Source organism: Lactuca virosa, chromosome 5 (assembly GCF_052849685.1).
Source record: "Lactuca virosa cultivar CGN04683 chromosome 5, Lactuca_virosa_CGN04683_v6, whole genome shotgun sequence".
Lineage (NCBI taxonomy): Eukaryota > Viridiplantae > Streptophyta > Magnoliopsida > Asterales > Asteraceae > Lactuca > Lactuca virosa.
Window position 1 is genome coordinate 438,765,863 of NC_136430.1, and position 13,394 is coordinate 438,779,256.

Genomic DNA, 13,394 nt, shown 5'->3' on the forward strand with positions numbered 1-13,394 from the left:
AACTATATAATAAATAACAACATATAAACTTATAATTTAAACAATCAATATTAACCAAACAGGGGCGAACGCAAGATTTCACAGTAGGGGTTGCACAGTAGTAGAAAAATAAAATTTTCAAAAATTTTCAAAAATTTTTCCACTGCGGCCGGAAAAGTCAGGGGTTGCCAGTGCCACCATGGACCCCCTAGGTCCGCCCCTGCAACCAAACTAACAATTACCAAAATATAAGCAAATTACCAATTACCGGTTTATCTACATCTCAACAAACAATCAAATTAACAAACCAACGAACCAACATAAACCTTCTAAATTAAACCAAGGTCCAAACTAACAATTACCAATTTATCTACATATCAAATTAACTATCAAATTGTCAATTACCAAACTATCAAATTACCATTTACATATGCACATATACCAAATATACAAATACACATACACATATACCAATCACACAAACATATACTATAGCTCTTGATGAGAATTACCTCAAGGTCTATATATATATATATATCCAATAATGTTTATCATAGCAATTAAAGTGTGGATGCACAACAACAAACAAGCCACGAAGAACTTTTTACTAGAAATTTATAATACTCTTTTAATTAGTTTAATTCATTCTTCCGAATTGTATCAAATAGGTTTGAGACAAAAGTAACTTCTTTTAATCTACTTATTGTTTCTAGCAATGTTTATCATAATTTTCACAAACAACAAGAACAAAACATGTAGAGAATTAGGAACATATGCCAAATACACACATAAATACACAAACATATAAAAGATCAAATACACACAAAAATACATCCAATATACTAAATACACACACATATACAAGATCAAATACACACGTATATATACCAAATACATACACATATACAAGATCAAATACACCCATATATACCAAATACACACATAAATACACACACATATACAAGAAATTCAAAAATATGTACCTGTGGTCGCCGGTGGTGTTGTGGTGGTGGTAGTCGCCAATGGTGCAACAATGGCAATGGTGGTGTAACTTAAAACAACAAAAACCAACAAAGACCAACAAATAGGTCTGTAATTATGGTCAGACGAAAAAGAGAAAGATAAAGATAAAGAGAAAGAGAAAGGAGGGAAAAGGGAACATATCGTTGTCGGAAAAACAAAAGGCGTCGTCAATAAATGCTTCATCGCCCGCAAATTATGGTCGACAGTGGTGTATGTGTGACCGAAGCTTCAATCGAGGGTGGCTAGAGCTTCATTTGTGGGTTTGGAAATCGAAATCGTCGGAGGATGAGTTCATTCGAGGTTTTGCTGTAATCTGGAAATGAATGCAAGAATGTCTCGATGTAGATGGCGACAAATCGGGTTAATCGGAGGGAATTCTTTCACGGTTAATATATTTGGGCATTAGCGGCGACAAAATCGCCGTTATTTGTGTCGCCGGTAATGATATCTAAGATGGAAGGGATCATAAGTTGTTCGATTGGGTGATATGATCAATGTATGGGGTTACTTCTTGGAGCAAGACGTAGATCGCTGTGTATCACCTTTAGAGGACGCCACCATCAACGGTGACATATAAAATTGTCGCCGCTAATGGTGGTGTCACTGCTAATGCACGTTTTTCTTGTAGGGGTTGTCTTTTTTTTTTGTAGGGGTTGCACGTTTTTTTTATTTTTTTTTGGTCAAGACCGTGGTTGAGGTGGTAGCTCACCGAAAACCAATGTTGTAAAAATCCCGACTAGGTCCCGATTAATCTCCGATTAATCCTTAGGCACTACCCGACCGATTAGAGGCGCCTAGCGATTAATCCATGTCTAGAAAAATGAGTGAATCAGTAGAAAAAGATGAAATTGTAACACTTGAAGAAGTTCTATCTCAATAGAAACTATTTGAGGAATGATTAGTGTTATATTAATCATATTAACCGATTTTATTATGATATAAGTGATACTTACGAACTTTGTAATGATATTAGTCATTTTTAATTTTTTAAAATTCAACGAATTAGCAATTGATGGTCCCCGATTAATCCCTGTCTAGAAAATGAGTGAATCAGTAGAAAAAGATGAAATTGTAACACTTGAAGAAGTTCTATCTCAATAGAAACTATTTGAGGAATGATTAGTGTTGTATTAATCATATTAACCGATTTTATTATGATATAAGTGATACTTACGAACTTTGTAATGATATTAGTCATATTTAATTTTTTAAAATTCAACGAGTTAACAATTGATGGTCCTCGATTAATCCCTGCTTAGCCGATTAATCTCTTAACCACAATCTACCGACTAGCAAACGTCTAACATTTTTTACAACCTTGACGGAAAGAAAGAGGATGGTTGAAAAGGGGAGTGTCCCAAGTTCAAAGTTGGGTGGGCTAGATAAGGCCCATTTATATAATAATATTAATAATAAAAAATCTAAAAATAATAAAAGACAAAATAAGAAAGAGACAAAAGAGGGATAGTTTGGTCATTTTATCTCTTAACAGAGGGAGGTTGCCGGTAATTGTAAAAAGACCAAGCGTGATGGATTTTGAAATCATGAGGATCATTGACATCATTTTTTCAAAACAGGACAAAAACTACAGATAAAAACATGTCACAGGGACCAAAACTGTAATTGAACCAAGAATTTATTACCAACTAGGTGTGAGACCCGTAGATTACACGAGTTGATTTAAAAAAAATTAAACATTAAAGTGTAAACAAAAAATATTTTTTAATGTACAATTTTAAAATAAAAAAGGAAGAAACGTATTTGTTGTAATTTAATATCATATATATGATATTTAATATTTTACATATATAAGTATATGATTTTAGTTTTAAAAATTGAAACTAACCAAAAATTGACAAATGGATAATATTTATTTCAAAAATACCATAAAATGATAAGTATCAAAACTCATGAAAGATTGACATGTGACAAAAAAAACCTCATTTATTAAGGAGGATTTTTTTGTGAAAGGATCGTAATATTTGCCTTGATAGATGGTTTATCAACCAAATAATCAAATGCGTCAAATATCTCTTAATTAATAAAGCAAAACTGTAACAGCTTTTGAGACTGCCTAATACCAACGATCCATAATCGGCCTTCATCAATGAAGATATATTTTCCTTTTTCGATTTTCATTGTACATGACATTTTTTTGCGTTATTTTTTCTAGACACCGGTTTATTTTCTAATTAACAACGTACTATTTTAGAAACAATTGATAAAATGATAAATGGGATTTTCCTATATTTCCTTTCCATCTAACCAGCGGGAGAAAAAAGCCAATGCTTCTTTGGGTTTGTACTCAGGTACAGTATGCCCTGCTCCCTGCATCACATCGATGTACAAACAATTTCAATAACATATGACAAACCATCAAACATTTAGCTTAAGAGGCATGGATATGACAAACCTTGACTGTGAGAAATGTGAGGTTCTTATCGTATGCTTGTAAGTATCTACAATGAGGAGAAATATATCAACATACGCCATCATGGTTAAAATTCTTCACATAAGTAATAGTGTTTTATTGTCGTATTTTTGTATTAGCCAACGAAAGCATACCCCACAACTTGCTCATCGACCTCCCATTGCCTCCACTCATCATCGATAAGCTTGTAGCCTAGTGATCGTGTCCAAGCTTCACTTCCGGTGAAAGGAACACACATATCATGATCCCCACTGTAAGAGTACATGATATTTGTAACTTCTTTTTTTTTTTTTTTTTTTTTTTTTTTTTTTTTTTTAAATTTCTCCCCATTTGTATGATGTGATGTGAAACACATTGAAGGAAATTTGTTTAAACACATAACCATTGATCCTGTTTTTTAAGGACCATTTCTTACGCTTGTCGAGGTAAAACAAAACCAAATAAAACATGTTGTAATGATTACTGAAGCTGGCATGGACTCAGATGTCAATAAGTTCAAGAGGTATAAAAATCAGGGCCGGTTCTAAGAAGTTAAATTTTCTCAAAGGTCCAGGACGAACAATAAAAAAAGGGCCCTTATCGTTATTATAATTTTTTATTTTTAAATAAAAATATATAATAAAAAAAATTGGGCCCTGTGCAGCTACCCACTTTGCCCCCCCCCCCCCCTCAACGCCCCCTATGATAAAAATGAAAAGGTTGAGACAATATATTTAGACTTACTGTGGTGAGATTTGACTCATGGTACCATTGATTTTGGTAGAAGTGTAAGTGAGAGTGACCAACTATTTAAGCATGAGAATGAAATTGTTTCCTTGAGGAAGTTGTTGCGTGACCTTTAGTTACCTAGATGTGCTTGGGGTACGCCTTACAGAATCAACTAGGTAATAAAGATGACACTGATAGAGTGTTATGTGTTGATGATTTTAGTGTCATCTACAATTTAATTTAATGTATTTGGAATAAACACAAACGTTCAAAGGGGATTTAAACTATGATATATTAAAAATTACATGGTGCAAAATGCACACTTGCATATTAAACGAGTTTGATTACAAACACGATGAAATGCGGGGTCAAAGGGCAGATCCGTTGGCAGCCCAAAACCTCAACATAATTTTGTATTTGGAATGTAGCGGAGAAATGCGGGGTCAAGGGGGCAGAATGAAGATCATTAAAAAGGGTTTATGATATTTTAAAAGAAGAATTGCATGATCTTACATCCTTTATAAGATACATCTTGTTTGATGAGGATCACATAAGTGATTCTTCGTGAGTAAGTCCAACAAGAGGAATTATCCTATCAAGAGAGGTGTAAGATATAGCTTTGACATACTAATCATGGTTGATTCTTACTTATGTTTACACCAATTTCCGCATGCTAATTTTTTTTTAGTATTCTAGGTAAGAAATGATCACTATGTTTGAGGCATGCATATAAGTGAAGAGATGAGAAGATTATTGTCTTTACTTATTCGTTGATGATTTAGACACCTAACTTGAGGTTATGATTGTTATTATTATTATTTTTTGCTATCTGGATATATAACGAACGGATATACCTGAAAATAAGAGCGCGATAACCACGTGAAGTGAGGATTTTGTGGTACTGGATCATGCTTCCGGTGTTTGAATGATATTTAATCCTATCGGTACATATCATCCACTTTCCAGCCAATAGAATCTGAAGTATCCGTTTAACTTCACAATCTATCGAGAATTCAATCCGCATATATATTAATCTTACTATAAACAGAAACCTATTCTATCTTACCGGGTCAGCGTGAATTGCTACCCGAACAGCTTCATCATTTAGCCATCTACTTGCCACTGAGTCGTCCTACAAAAAATAGAAACAATATTCCATAACTAAATTCTAAAACCTAACAAATGGTTTCATTTTCTACAAAATTAAAAAAAATACGTATTTGACTAGTAAGCAAATACCCAAAATGCCCCCATAATCTTGACATTTTTTTTGAACGACTTACAATACATGGAACGGTTTGTGAGCTTTCGAGAATCTCTGGCCAACTAGGCACGTAACCGGGCTTCACCGGAGCTTTAAAAGGCCAAGCACGCCCAAATATTCTGGTTCGCACAGGAAGGGGCCTTTCGGTCTCCCCCAATTTCCTAAAGCTCAAGGGTAATTTTGTATTTTCATTCATCTTATTTGAATCATTAGCGTGATAACACGGTTCGAGAATGTTATACATGTTTAAACCATCAAGAACCTGGATGTACGAGAGTTGAAATCCAAGGTAAGCAAGTGTGTGTCATAGAACACGTGGATTTTGGAAGAATAAAAGAAAGAACAGTAGATAATTACATCGTCAACTTTTCTAATCTTGCTTTCACACTCTTTGTTTCGTAGATTGTAAAATTCCCCTTTACACGTCTTGTTAACTTCCTGCATGTGTTTAGCATCCAAGTTATGCCAACATCTGTTCATGAAAATACAGTTTGATAACAGTTTTAAAGTCAAACCAACTGGTTCTTAATCTTAACTTCAACTCTTGATATGCATATTTCTAAAAGTCGTTCCTCAATTATAAATATATTAGCTCTAAACCATTTACTACAAGAAATTACCCACTGCTGATGTCATATTTGCAAAATAAATCCACTGTACCTCATAGAGTTCATCCGATATGAGGCCCATCCCATGAACAAACGGAACAATAGCATTGCCATCAAACACTTGATCACAAACTCCATTTCCAATAATGTATCCCTGTATTAATCTAGTGAATTTAGATATCTCCAAAATGAAAATAGGTGTAGTTGTGTGTGTGTGTGTATATATATCACAAAGTTTTTAATTGAGGTTGCACCTTGAAGTTGATAGTGGGTTTATCACCGGTTTCAAGTCCTGAAGAATCTCAAGAAGGGCATTATCGTAATTTACTCAGAATCATGTTTGTTTGGGTTTAAGAGAGTTAGTTAGTTACCTCTGATCACTTGATAGGACAATGTAGGGATGTAAATTCCAGCAAATGACTCACCGGAAATATAAAAAGGATTTGAAAGGTATTCAGGATATAACTTGAACCACTAAATTTACAAAAACATGAAATGTAGTTAACGTTCATTTTTATAATAGATGTATGTATTCAGAGGTACATTTTGTTGTTTGTTTATTTTTGAGAATACCTCAAGTAGAAATTTGTGGGAATCTAAAGCCGTTTTTGTATCCGTGGTGTGGTAGTCAGATTTATCTCGGGAGTAAGACATACCAACTCCAACAGGAGAGTCCAAAAATATCATATTTGAAACCTGACCAAATGAAAATAAGATTTGCAACCAAAATTATAAATCTTGTTATTAATCTTTTTATGTAATTAATTAGTAACATTATCAAGGGAAAAATGCAAGAGTTATAGGCTTGTACTTTCATTTCTTTCTTCTACTTTTTTTTTTTTTTATAAAATTGTACTTACATTTTTTCCTTATTAAGGCATCATACCCTGAAAAATCTACGTAACTATAGCATTGCACTTTCAATATATTTATGAATAGAATATTATACTTTGAAATATTAACCATTTATAGCGGTGAAAGTTGCCTTGTATTTAGATATATTTTCTATAATCAAATAGATTTTAAAAAGTACAATGTTGTAACAGGAAAATAAGGAATGTAGGATACTATAATAAACAAATATGCCGAAGTATGTTGCTATTTCTTGCATTTAACCCCATTATCAAATTAGTTTTGATGATGTTGAAAACATAAACCTTGTTCCATGCATATGGATTGAGATGAAGCTTTGGCAAGCCTCCAGTTTTATCTTTCTCAAAATTAAAAGGACCTACAACACAACATATATATATATATATATATATATATATATATATATATATTAGATTGATTAAGCAAGACAAGAACCACTCATATGTGAATACCTAATATACCCATGGTTATGACTACTTATGACTACAATGGTGAGGTCTCCCAGAAAACTGGTCTTGGTGTGTATAGAGAGAGAGTAGAACTTGAGGACTCGAGGGAATTAGGAGTATTAAGAGTACATATCATGCATTACATTTACAATTACATACACAGTTTAAGAATGGCAATCTATGGTCCCAAAATATAAAAAGACTATTGAAATATTCTGATTACAAAATGACATGGTATCAACATATCCTTTATCTTTACAATATTGTGACATGAATTATGATTCTGAAACAAGTGGATTGTCAATTCAAGATTTCATGGAAATTTACCCTTCCAAAAAATGCTATTTGTACTAAATAATAAGAAAATTTATGTGAAAATAAATCAAGACAGGCACGTGATTCTAATAAAACAGTGAAGAAAAGTGTAGTATACCATGTTCATAAACAAACCCATCAAAACTGGAGCAACCAGGGCCACCATTGAGCCAAAGAACTACTGGATCTTTAGAAGGGTTTCTTTCTGAAAGCACATAATAATAATACAATTTTTTGCCACGGATTACATCTAATGTCACATACCTGTAAACCCATCAAAGATTATGCAAAACAAACAAAAAATCCATCAAGAAAGCTCAGATCTTTTCTTGAAAACATCAGAATGAAGGGAAGAAAGCAAACATCAAGAGTACCCAGCGTAGTGTTTGGAGGGTAGAATGCCAGTAAACCCAGGAACTAGAAGAACTATGGCATTTAGAGGAGCCGATTGTGCGAAGAAAGTAGTGAATGAGAGATAAATAAATAAGAACAGGTAGATTGATTCCAGTATCTTAATCATGTTACGATAATCAATTTTCCGGTTTCAAGAAAGAGAAAAAAAAAGGGGGAAATGGTTCTTGAATCTGTTTTGAAGTTTTGTGGGAAAGTTTCTCTGTTCACACTCAAAGGCAGCCCCTTATTTTTAGGACCCAAGTTGACAAGTATAGTCTTAAAATTAATATAATTAATGGATTGAACGGGTTAGATACCGTGTTAAATGAGTTTATTTCTATGCTTTAAATTTGGTTGGTTTGGTTGCGTTAAATACTTTATTTACTTTACAATATGGTAAAAGTACAGTGGCAGACGCAGAACGTTTTAGTAGGGGTGCCACTAAAAAAAATTTCCGAAAAAATCTACATTAGTTGTGTCACTCGTATTTTAAGCTGGTGCACTTAATAGAAAAAACATAATAAAACATAATAATAAAAAAAAAATTCACACTACGTGCCGGAATCGTAGCAGTCCCGGGCACCACTAAGGTCCGCCACTGTAAAAGTAATTATTAGTTGATGTATTAAATATGTATACAAATTTTGTTTTCGTTTAGGATGTTAATATCCGAATATATTGTAAGAGAACTTTCAATCTATTCGGCTTTGTTTTCTTTTATATCTATTTTTTTCTGCATCACCTGTTTTCTTATAAATATATTGAAACTATCAACTCTAATTGATACTTGTATAATATATCATATGATCAGATTTAGAGTTGTATAACTGTTGGTTTGGGTCGAGAAAACCAAAATCCAAAACATAATGTACCTTTAGGTAAGACCCGATATCAGATTCAGACGTTATATTCTTGTCATAGTTTAAGGTATATAGGGTGCGTTTGGTTGTGGAAAATTTTTTAGTTTTCTAGGAAAATTTTCCAAGAAAAACGGAAATTTTGAAAACGCGTTTGGTTCGTTTAGTTTTCCAAAATTTTCCAAGAAAATGAAAATTTTCAGTTTTCCAAATTGTATGTAAATTAGAAAATTGATTTTTACAGTTTTCCAATTTTCTAATATGGAAAATGAAAACTCCTTCGGTTTCAACCAAACGCGTTTTCTAAAATTTTCATAGAAAATTGAAAGCGAAAACTCAACTCTATTTTCTGAAAACATTTTCTTAGAAAATAAAAACAGTTTTCCACAACCAAACGCAACCTTAGCTATTCCATAGTTTTTGAGTTGCAAGTACACATATTTTAACATCCGTTAGAAATTCTCTAACTAATTATTTAATTCTAAATTAAAATTTTGGGATATGGTTTGTGACACTTTAATTAGTAATGGGATATTATATTTACTAGGTGTCAAACTTGTGTAATACACGGGTTGGTTTAAAAAAAGATTAAACATTAAAATGTAAACAAAAAATATTTTTTAATGTATAACTTTAAAATAAAAAAGGAAGATACGTATTTATTGCAATTTAATATGATATATATGATATTTAATATTTTACATATATAAGTATATGATTTTAATTTTAAAAATTGAAACAAACCAAAAATTGACAAGTGGATAATATTTATTTCAAAAATACCACAAAATGACAAGTGTCAAAACTCATGAGAGATTGACATGTGGCAAAAAAACCTCCATTTATTAAGGAGGATAAACTAGAGTAAGTTGCTAAAATGTTGAGATATATAAGATACAAAAGTATGCTATTATTATTGATTATAGGGACTAAAGTGTAAAATAGAAGTGGCCCCTAGGGCGAGGTTCAACAAGAGGAGTGTGTGAGGGCTGAATATGTAATACTAGGTTATAACTCGTGTATTACACAAGGTCTCAAAATAAAAAACAAATTTGAAACTTAAATCGTAATAATAATTAATAATAGAAGTCATTGACGTAAATGATCCCTTTAAAATAAAAGCCATTTAAAATAGAAGTCATTGAAACTTAAAAATACTTTAGACCCTTAATTGGGGAAAAATGAATGCGTCAAGTAAAGATAAAAAAAATTGAAACTAAATAAGCATGTCAAAAGAAATGAAAGTGTTTTTTTTAGTATTAATAATGTCAATAACATATTTTTTTGTGTATCCTATTACCAATAGGTTTATGTATGTAAACCCACTTTTACTTCCATTTTATGTTGTAAGTTGTAACTCAACCTTACCTCTTGAACTACTTAAAATAAGCCGGTAGCTTTTTTTTTTAATAAACCGGTAGTATGTAGTATGTACACCATAATATCACAAACCCAGGTCCCACCTAAACATTCAATGATAGTGGAATTGTGATAGAAAAGAAAACAAAAATATGGGAAAAAATGAGCTCCTGGAGCTTTTTCTTTACACAACCACCTTTGAATTTTCAAATATTTCTTCATCTATTTTCCCAATTATACCCTCAAAATAAAATTAGAAAAAAGAAAAGAATAGATACCATTCAAAAATATATTAACTTACAACAATAATCTTCCTTAAATTAAAAAGGGCAAAAACGGAACAAATTGAGAGGTTACTGTAAATCAAGTTACTTGATTGCCAACAACAATAGGTGCATTTTGAAGAATAAAATATAGCGTTGTTGTTGACTTCATTTCCACCTTCAAGTCCAAGTAAATTGATAAAAAAAATTTACCATCCCAATTTAGACTTTTTGCTTCTTTCTTGATTCCACCATTTCTTAACAACATAATACCAGAAAACAGAAAACACGAATGAATAATGGTATTCTGCACAAGAGTATTTCCTAAAGTAAAGATTTGGCAGATGAAAAAGGCGTTCATGATACTATAATTAATGTTAGAGAAACATCTTCATATCTGAAAAAACAATGAGAAAATTTGCGTGGTTGGTTCATCACAGCGTAACTAAAATCAAATCATTTCCAGAACTTCGTATGAGGCTCTGGTTCTGCCTTATACAAGCCTAAAAATCATTCTGTCCCTTTCAATTTCATGAAACACTTTCCACAATCATTGAAACCCATAATGGGTTTTAGTTGCTAATTGCAAATTCAAGCCTTAAGACGAAATAGGTAGAACATAAACAACAAACTGGTAACCTGCAAGCATAATCCTACCATCATAGGTGTTGGTGGGGTCACCTGCAAGTATAACGTACTTGTTGCTCACAAAATCTTTATGTGTATAAATGGAAATCAAAAATATTTATAATTGAACCTTTTCTTAATACTCTCCTTCCAATTTCTTGGAGAAACTTCACTTGTTGGCATGAATCTTTTTTTGACCATCACCTGAAGGCGCCTTCTAAGTGGGTCGGTGCCTTCCAAGTGGGCCATCATGTTCTCAGTTATCCAAAACACACAACAATTAGTGGAAAGAAAGAACTAACTTAATGTACTTACATTCACTATGTTTGAAACAATACATAAAGCATTACCATCAGAAACAGTCAAACAGATCTTCACGACCTATTTGTATCCAAGCTCTGAAAGCAATTCATCAATCAAACCATTTGTTCCTAGACATAACCATAACATGCCTTAAATCAAACAGAACAAAATCAAGATGAAAAATTGAATATAATGGGGATGTCCTTACTGTGTTATCGATGTCTTCCAACAATAAGTAAAGCCAAAAGTAAGGTCCGATCATAGTTCCACCACAAGTAAACCATAAGTTAGTGAAGAAATCATCGGATCAAGCTTCAGCTTCTGCATCTCCGTTTGGATCTAGAAATTTAACATACAAAAAACATGGAAAATAAAAACCAAAATGATGAAGATATACCTAAAATTCAAATGTGGGAAATTAAAATCCAAGCGCCGAGGAAATTGATGAACATTGATACATGGTTTGGGCTTTATCAAACCTTATAGAAGGGCACCCAAGAACCGGAGATAGATACACCCCATCAATGACAATGAAAACGCCCAAAAAACCTTAGGCGACGACATACACAATAAAAATGGAAACAAAGAGCGAGAGAGATGGATTTGGAGCTAGGGTTATAAGAAGAATCAAGGTAGAGATATAGAAGATAGGGGGATTCAAATTTCAAATTTTAAATCCCTACATTCACGATGTAAAGAGTGCAAAAATCACGCTGTAGATTTCAAATTTGAGAAACTTGCTAGTTTTAAGGGATGCAATGAGTGTAATTAAGTGTTAGCGGGAAAAACATAATATTGATTGACAGGAAGAAGCCACTTGGCAAAACAGATGATAAAATGATGACATGTGGCAAAATTAGGATTCTTTTATTAGAAGAGGTAGACTAGAGTGAATGATAGATCAATTTTATTCTCTCCATTCTCTCTCTTCTCTCCTGTAACTCACCAAACCTTCACTTAAGAACACACACTTGGCTAGGGCTTGATTTGGGTGCTTGGATTGAAGGTTCTTGCAAGGAATCTATGCATTTAGGCATTTGTAATAGCACCAACATCGGATTTTGTGGATTGATCAACCGCTCCAGGTGGGCAACTTGAAACTTTAGGTTTGATCCAATTTAAATTCGATTGATGTTTAGTTGTCCATAATTTGTCTAGTTTTTGCAATCAAGGGATGGCCACTGGCCCCTCTCTACCCCCACAGGGAGTTTAAACTGGACCATGTGTTATACCAGGCGTGCATTGTTGTAAAAAAAAAAGACAAATGTCTAGTTTCCGTGAATTGTTGAATGAATAAGCATTTGGTAACGATCTGAAAGGGAGCTAGAACTTTTTCAAGGTGTTTTGATTAGGGCAAAAGTTTGTATAAATTTGACTCGGTATGGAGATTGAAGAAATCACTAAACAATCCCCAAGACAATGGTATATCAGAATCTACCATGATTTCAGGCTTAACTGGCTCAAAAAGTACATGTTCTAGCAGTTCTCTTCTTGCCAGCTCAAGAAATAGGTAGTATTTGTAATTTCCAACAATTTCCACATTTTTGCACAAACCCCTTAAGGATAAAAGGTGTTTGGTGTTAGAAATGCCCAATGGAGAAGTCCTTTGAAAGAAGATGTCAGGTCTGAGCTCTCTTAATGAATAAGTACTCTACTCCATTCATACCTCTGGGCAAATATTTGTTTAGTCTGTCATTTCCATGCGATCACTCACCATCCATGACCATTCTATCCCTATCAGGGATTTTATGCCCATTTTTATTCTTCTTAACCTTTTTCTCCATTACCACTTCCAGCTTCAATTAATGGCTTCCACTTACACATTTGGAATCAAGCCCAACTGTTTAACTCTAAGGATCATGTGTTCAATGAAAGCTTCTGAATTTAATGTTTCCTTATTTTTGGACCTAGATAGGGTTTTATAAAGATAATTAATTTAGGG

General features: G+C 33.0%; 1 protein-coding gene and 1 long non-coding RNA gene across 3 annotated transcripts; both read right to left on the bottom strand.

The window, feature by feature from the left end:
- Window positions 1-3,080: 3,080 nt before the first annotated feature.
- Window positions 3,081-8,265, bottom strand: LOC145113852 (serine carboxypeptidase 1-like). The gene is made up of 14 exons (XM_079049904.1): window positions 8,025-8,265; window positions 7,769-7,914; window positions 7,171-7,244; window positions 6,587-6,709; window positions 6,385-6,487; window positions 6,268-6,305; window positions 6,066-6,167; window positions 5,763-5,843; window positions 5,425-5,667; window positions 5,208-5,273; window positions 4,996-5,117; window positions 3,568-3,684; window positions 3,416-3,461; window positions 3,081-3,330 (listed from the first exon to the last, which is right to left on the bottom strand). The coding sequence occupies exons 1-14, from the start codon at window positions 8,168-8,170 to the stop codon at window positions 3,247-3,249; spliced, it is 1,491 nt and encodes a 496-aa protein (XP_078906030.1). The 5' UTR covers window positions 8,171-8,265; the 3' UTR covers window positions 3,081-3,246.
- Window positions 8,266-10,867: 2,602 nt separating this feature from the next.
- On the bottom strand, window positions 10,868-12,198 carry LOC145113854 (uncharacterized). 2 transcript variants are annotated; one of them, XR_013710874.1, is made up of 4 exons: window positions 11,932-12,198; window positions 11,661-11,791; window positions 11,280-11,580; window positions 10,868-11,203 (listed from the first exon to the last, which is right to left on the bottom strand). It is a non-coding gene; the product is annotated as an uncharacterized LOC145113854 (long non-coding RNA). The 2 variants fall into 2 exon arrangements; XR_013710875.1 differs by having other exon boundaries at window positions 11,661-11,779; window positions 11,850-12,198.
- Window positions 12,199-13,394: the final 1,196 nt, after the last annotated feature.

Bases quoted from the DNA above. Each gene is read 5' to 3' on its own strand.
- LOC145113852 (XM_079049904.1), bottom strand. From the start codon at position 8,170: ATGATTAAGATACTGGAATCAATCTACCTGTTCTTATTTATTTATCTC. The intron at 6,710-7,170 runs GTTTATGTTTTC...TCATTTGGTCAG, and splicing joins ATCCATATGCATGGAACAAG to GTTTCAAATATGATATTTTT. The intron at 5,118-5,207 runs GTAAGATAGAAT...CGGATACTTCAG, and splicing joins TAGCAATTCACGCTGACCCG to ATTCTATTGGCTGGAAAGTG.